Source organism: Labeo rohita, chromosome 23 (assembly GCF_022985175.1).
Source record: "Labeo rohita strain BAU-BD-2019 chromosome 23, IGBB_LRoh.1.0, whole genome shotgun sequence".
NCBI classification, from domain to species: domain Eukaryota; kingdom Metazoa; phylum Chordata; class Actinopteri; order Cypriniformes; family Cyprinidae; genus Labeo; species Labeo rohita.
The window spans coordinates 11291823-11299551 of NC_066891.1; the positions used below are offsets into that span (position 1 = coordinate 11291823).

Genomic DNA, 7729 nt, shown 5'->3' on the forward strand with positions numbered 1-7729 from the left:
TGAAAAAAAAAATGGATGTATTTGTATTTGTCAAGATTAATATTAAGCCTAACACTGATAAAATGATTGATAATAAAACCCCAAATATTGTTAAAAAAAACCCAACAACAACATTTTGAAAGTGTGCATAGAGCTTATTTCCTTTAGATTTGAAATTGTCAAATTTTAAAGGAGACCAGAGCTAGTTATCATGTCTTTTTAACATCATAGTTGTATTTTAATGCCTACATGTAGCTAAAAATAAATACATAAAACATTAACAGGCTGTTTAATGACAGGCTCCTTTGTGACAACTTACCCCATATGATGTGACGCCATGTCCTGCTCCTGGTCAACAATCTTTTCTTTTGTGACGGTGGAAATGTTCTACATATGCCCTATATATAGGGTAAAATAAACATGTGCCCATACAATAAACAGATAAAAACAACTACTTTGAGAATTGCACACCGGAGTAAAAAAATAGTGTTGACTACTTCCGTTTTATTCCCTATCCTTATCAACACCAGAGATTGCTGTTTATGAATATGTCATAAAATAATGTAGTGCAGGACCCATGTGCTCCATGGCCCATATTTCTGTTTGTGTGCGTGACGTCACGGAGTCAGCTGGCCAATGTTTACATCCAGCGCTGCTCGCCGTGAACGTTTATGGGAAGAAACCGAGAGATAGAAACAACAGGAGACAGTTAACCGAATAGACAGCATAAACTCAGCATATTCAGTGTGTTTCGGGTTGTCAGACGATTCAGCTCGGTCGACTGTGAAGTCGTCGGGGTGTTTCCCGTGACGAGTTTCTACCCAAAACACCCCCATCCCGATTTTTCCTGTCTTTGTCTTCATTTGCGTCTACTTTTTGCAGGTAAGCGCATTATATGAGTCATGCTCGCTGTTATATACTATAATTTTGACGTGATGATAGAATAATAAACTATTGGTTAGTGCATTTTCACTGAGCCTAACCAGTAGCGTGCAGAATGAATGGCAGGTCGTGATGGATAAAAATAACGGGCTTGTGGATGTTATTTCATATTTAGTTGTATTTGAGAAACTACCCGGATGTTCAACAAAACACTGCACAATATGCGTTTGTTAGCGAATGGCGCAGCTGCATTTGAGCGCGCGGTGATTGGTGGGAACATTTCTCACATCTGCAGTTTCTACACAGCGTCTCTGGGGAAGCTTTAACTTTCCAGCAGCGCAGTCCAGCGCCACCATCCGTTAAGTGGATAGAAATGCGGTTTTGTTAGGCCCAAAACATGTGCAGTATTCCTAAAAAGTATTCTGACACTTAAAGATGTAAAGGTGTATGTACGTGTCATTGCATTACATAACAAGATATTAAATACAGTGGCATTTGAAGAAATACAACAACACATCTTATAAGCAAGATACTTCTTAAAAATAAGTCTTAAACTTATGAACATAAGAATGATTACAAAATGCATTTGGACAAATTCTGGTTGTCAGACAGTTAAATGGCCAGATGTATAAGCATGCATGCAATCCTTCATCTTGTAGGGAAGTGGTTCTCAACAGGTGGGTCTCAATTTAAATGGTTGTCTGGGACAGCAGTGTGTATTTTATACAAAAACGAATAAAATTCAACTAATATGATTGTGCATAGTTATACATATTATAGCAAAATAAACAGGCTCACCACACTTTGTCAACCTCGGTTAGATATGTTTGATTTATTATTGGCTGCCAACCAACAAATTTCAAGAGAAATTTGACCTAAAATTTAGAAAACATTTAGTGGTAATAGGCAGTATGCTTTTAATTTAAATGAATTAATACTTTTATTAAGCAAACATGCATTCAGTTGATAATAAGTGAGAGAAAACAAATTTTATATTATTTATTTGTATATTATTTATACATTTATATTACGAAAGATTTCTATTTTACATTAATACATGTTATTTTTAAATTTCTATTTCAAAAAGTAAAAAAAACAAATAAGCATATCAGAATGATATCTGAAGGATCATGTTACACTGAAAACTGGAGTACTGATGTTAAAAATTCTGCCTGGCCACCAACAAAATAAATTGCATTTTTTTAAAAAAATATTTAAATAAAACATTATTTTAAATTGCAAAAACATTACTGTTTTAGTGTATTTTTGATCAAATAAATTTAAGAGATTTTAAAGTCTTTAAAAAATAGTGTAAAAAAATAAATACATTTTTCTGTTCACCCTATGTCAAGTTAATAATTTAGCATATTATTCCTATACAGTCAAATTATTCATACACCAGGTAAATCTTTTTATAAATATTTTTTACTAGTGGGTGCAGGACACCATAGTTCATTTATGTAAGCGAGGATAGAATAATAAAGTAAACTGTGACATATTACACCCAAAAAGTCTTCATACATAGAACTACCAGTAAAACTTTACCAAAAATTATTCAGACCTGACCATGTTTTGCTTAAGTGTTTTTCTTTAAGTACTAATCCGACCTTTTTAAACCACAGACTGAACAAAATTAAGCATTCAACAAAATATTGATAGTTGTGTAAATATTGTTATACTAACAGCTGTCTTAATTTTTTGATTGATTACATACCTTTCTATCAAAGTGACAGTATCTGACATTATCAAGATGAATTTGTTCTGAGTTCTTGTCATATTTTATTACCATTTTCTAAACTATAGCGAATAAACAGTGATAATGTGAGAAATGTTGTAGGTGTTTGAATAAATTTTGGTTTGACTGTATATGTTACTCAGTCTTGATACTGTGTTGGGATGCCACTGTTACAGCAAGAAACTAATAAAAGTGGCTGTTTATCAGTTCAACTCTTTATAAAGCTCCAAATCAACAGTTAAGTATGCTGGCAGTTTTTCATCTTCGTTTATGTGCACACTTACATCTTTTTATTTTCTTCTCATCTGTTTTGTCCGTAACAAAGAGCTAAAATGGGAGGTGCGGTCAGCGCCGGGGAGGACAATGACGAGTTAATTGACAACCTGAAGGAGGCCCAGTACATTCGCTCTGACCTGGTTGAACATGCCTTCAGGGCCATTGATCGTGCTGACTACTATCTGGAAGAATTCCGTGACAGTGCCTACAAGGATCTGGCCTGGAGACACGGCAACATCCACCTCTCCGCGCCCTGCATCTACTCTGAGGTGATGGAGGCTCTAGACCTGCAGCCTGGCTTGTCCTTTCTTAACCTGGGCAGTGGCACAGGCTACCTCAGCACCATGGTGGGACTTATACTAGGTGAGTTCATAGAGAATATGAAGGCTTTGATTTTGTTCTGCCTTCATTTACTTCCCTCATGTCCTTCCAAACTTCCAAACTTTCTTCTTGACCATGTTCAATAGTCAGAAACGGACTTTATCTGTGCCATCTTTCCAGGGCCATTTGGTGTGAATCATGGTGTGGAATTGCATGAAGATGTTATAGAATATGCTTATCAGAAGCTGGACTTCTTCATCAAGACTAATGATAGTTTTGACAGGTGTAGAAACTTTTGGGTTTTTACATTTGTATTAAAATAAACGCATTCTCTTGTTGAAAATGTGTAAAGTGACTGACACTGTTAATATTTTTGGTCTAGGTTTGAGTTTTGTGAGCCTTCCTTTGTGGTGGGCAACTGCCTGGAGATTGCCCCAGAAAGCAGGCAGTATGACAGGGTTTATTGTGGCGCAGGGGTCCAGAGAGAACATGAAGACTACATGAAGAAGCTGTTGAAGGTTGGGGGTATCTTAGTACTGCCACTGGAAGAAAAGGTGAATAAAGCAATTTTACAGTGCATCTGGTTTCAGGTAATCCAGCAGAGATACATTATGCATGACATTTATGTATGTCTATGCATTTCTAATGTGTTCTAGCTCACCAAAATTACTAGGACGGGATATAACACATGGGAGACGAGAAAGATAATTGCTGTGTCCTTCGCACCACTTGTGCTCCCTAAACACAGGGAAAATGGCAAACCGAGAGCAGTGTCTCTACGTAAGTCACCTGCTGTACTTTGTGTATACAAGTTACATGATATGAAAACTGGAGTCATGAGTGCTGAAAATTCAGCTTTGCCATCACAAGAATAAATTAAATAAAATAGAAAACAGTTATTCAAATTGTAATAATATCACCCTCATATCATCCAAGATGTTCATTTCTTTCTTTCTTCAGTCGAAAAGAAATTAAGGTTTTTGAGGAAAACATTCCAGGATTTTTCTCCATATAGTGGACTTCAATGGGAGCCAACAGGTTGAAAGTCCAAATTGCAGTTTCAAAGGGCTCTACACAATCCCAGCTGAGGAGTAAGGGTCTTATTTAGCTTATCACAAATGCTTGTCTTGCACTAGCTCAACTTCACGCATTACATAATTACATTGGAAAGGTCACGCGTGATGTTGGCGGAAGTACCGACCCATTGTGTAAAAAGCGAATGTACAAAGAAAGTCAAACACCCTTAAAAGGTAAAACAACGTTAGATGATTTTGAGGTTGAAGGAGAAAATGAGTTTGGAGTTTCTCGCCCTACCCTACCCTACCTTTTAAAATCAGAATATGCAGACAAAGAACTAACCATGTGTGACCTTTCCAACATGATTACGTAATACGCAAAGTCGTGGACGCCCATCGCAGAGCTAGTGCAAGACGAGCATTTGTGCTGAAAAGTATATACATTTAATGGGTAATCAAACGAATTAATGTTTCCCGTTACAGTGTTGTTACCGTTGCTAAAATGCGGCGTTACTATAATTTTTTGCAATATTATTATGATTTTAGCTTTCAGTTCATGGGAATGGATGCGCAGCGTAGCTGTATCTGACGAACCGTAACCCTAGTGTAAACCGTAAACTCAGAGCGAGAGAGTCTTATATACCATGCAGAATTGACACGCTACATGTAAACGATATTCTTTGCTTATTTTCCTGTCAAAATAACGGAATTCCTTTGGAATTCTTCAGCTTTTAATAACTGCCGGTTTCTCTAGTAGTAGGCGGAACTAATGCGCAAACGGCAATCTCATTGGCTGGCGCTCACCTATTGTCGCACCTGTTTTGATTTCAGCAAATCAGTTCAAGCGAACGCAGACAACGTGATTAATATTCATGAACCCAACAGCTCATTAATCTTTAGTGCGTTTTATATTACTATTAGTAGTAGAATTCATAGTAGTTTTATGTTTTCAGTATTATTTTTATATTTCCCCCCTTTTTTAATAGAAAAAAAGTAAATTACAGACAATATCTTAAGCACCACCACCAGTCCTAAATTCAGTCAATATGACAAATATGCATTTATACAGTACATGGTTATTCTGAAGTTCTAATTACTAAAGCTTAATGCTAAATTATAATAATGTCATATTATAATGCTTGACTGACTGATACTTAATAAAACTGACTGATATTTAAAAAACTGTGCCATTAAGCTTTATATATCTAGTGAGTACACTAAAAAATTCATTAATTTACATTTCATTCAACATATTTAGTATTGGGGGCATCCAAGTTATTTGACATATTTGAACATTTTTTAATTAAGTAACACAGTAGTTACTTTCCCTGATAATTAGTTACTTTTATAATGATGTAACTATAATGATGTGTTTGTAACTAGTAACTATAACTAATTACTTTTTTAAAGTAACATGCCTAACACTGTACTTAAATGCAGTCAAAATCCCCCTTGTTTCACATTGTCCAGCTGCCATGTTCGAGGTGCGGAGTCTTCAGGATTTGGCCCGCATCACCATCCGCCACATTCTAAAGAAATCCGGATCTGGATCCTTGCCGCTACCCAGGAGAACTGGATTGAAGCGAAGAAATCACCTTAAACAGAGACGGGAGCACCGTGACACCCCTCTTCTGACCAATAGTTATTTGTTCATGAGTCGCTTAATTCCCGGACCCATGGACAACAACAACAACCAGTCATCCACAGACAATGAGGATGAGGATGAAGACTGCAGAAGGGTTTGTGAACAACTAGAGGAGAAAGACGAAAATGAGAGGAGGAATGAGGGCAGTATTTTGGTGATAGAGACTCCAGTTAACCTCTTAAGAGAGAGGATCCTTAGCCTACCTTTGCCAGAGCCTCTCAAGATGTATCTTCTTTACTATAGAGAGAAGTAGACTTCTCCTTCCAGTGAAAAAGTGAATCTACCTAGCACTGTCAAATCAAGAATCCATGGCACTTTTGCATAATCCTGGTAACCTTTCTCATAGAATTGCACCACTCTTTGTTCTGCAAAGTCAGTTAAACCAATTCTCATTTGGTTTAATGCTCAATCTGGATTCATGGTCTAGAATGCTGACAATTAAAGGAGAAGTCAACTTCCAGAACAAAAATGTACAGATAATGTACTCACCCCCTTGTTATCCAAGATGTTCATGTCTTTCTTTCTTCAGTCGTAAAGAAATTATGTTTTTTGAGGAAAACATTTCAGGATTCTTTTCCATATAGTGGACTTCTATGGTGCCCCGAGTTTGAACTTCCAAATTGTAGTTTAAAAGCGGCTTCAAACGATCCCAGCCGAGGAAGAAGGGTCTTATCTAGTGGAACGATCGTTATTTTCATAAATATAATACAATTTATACACTTTTTAATATCAAACGCTCAACTTGTCTTGGACTGGGTTTTTTTCCGGTTATGTCGCAAAATTCCCATTTCACGTTCTCCCTCAACTTCAAATTCGCCGTATATCGCTGTTTTACCTTTTTTTGTTAAGGGTATTTGATCTTCTTTGCATGTTCACTTTGCAAAGACTGGGTCGGTACTTCTGCAGCAATGTAAGATGATTTTGAAATGATTTTTTTAAGTTGAAGGAGAAAATACGATTGGAGTTTTTCGACATACCCTAACTGTCTTGAACCAGAATACACAGAGTTCAGGCAGAGCAAGACAAGACGAGCGTTTGAGATTAAAAAGTATTTAAATTGTATTTTTTTAATGAAAATAACCAATCGTTTTGCTAAATAAGACCCTTCTTCCTCGGCTGGGATCGTTTACAATCACATTTAAACTGCATTTTGGAATTTCAAACTCGGGGCACCATAGCAGTCCATTATATGGCGAAAAATCCTTAAATGTTTTCGTCAAAAAACAATCTTTTTTGCGACTTAACGAAAGACATGAACATCCTGGACGGCAAGGGGGTGAGTACATTATGTGTAAATTTTTGTTCTGGAAGTGGACTGCTCCTTTAACCTTGGATTCAAGAAAGAGTGTGAAAACTGATTTATTAACATTTTCATGTTATTTGTGCAGTGATGTTTTCAACAGTTCACAGTTTACTAAATCATAAATGCAGTGTATTCTCACTTGTTTTGTGTGTTATATACCATTTAGTTTCAGCTCATAGATTTACTATGAAAAGTAAAAATCGAAATATTCTTCTGATATATGGATTTGTAAAAATATGTCTAATTGTGTGCTGAATTACACTTATATTGTGTGAAAAATACAATGGCACGTTTAAAAATGTGATCGTCCAACAATGTCGTACAATTTCAGGGAATTCAAAATGAAAGGCTGATTATCTAAGGTGTTTTGGCAATTTGAAATAGTATTGGGTTTGTACTGTTTTCAGGGCCTTTGCGTTTGCTTTTTGCTATATGAAAGGTATAGTCTATAGTTGTGTAACAAGTTATAAAATGGTGCTCTGAATTGTGGTCATGCTCTGATGTGCACTTTGTCCAGTGATGTAGAATGCACTAATGAAAAAAACTGTTTTGAATTATACATTTATATTGTC

The 7729-nt window shown here is 36.2% G+C and overlaps 1 protein-coding gene across 1 annotated transcript; it reads left to right on the forward strand.

The window, feature by feature from the left end:
- The first annotated feature begins 601 nt into the window (after window positions 1–601).
- Window positions 602–7714, forward strand: pcmtd2a (protein-L-isoaspartate (D-aspartate) O-methyltransferase domain containing 2a). Its single transcript, XM_051096055.1, has 6 exons — window positions 602–861; window positions 2922–3235; window positions 3374–3476; window positions 3576–3747; window positions 3850–3973; window positions 5680–7714. The coding sequence occupies exons 2-6, from the start codon at window positions 2929–2931 to the stop codon at window positions 6105–6107; spliced, it is 1134 nt and encodes a 377-aa protein (XP_050952012.1). The 5' UTR covers window positions 602–861; window positions 2922–2928; the 3' UTR covers window positions 6108–7714.
- Window positions 7715–7729: the final 15 nt, after the last annotated feature.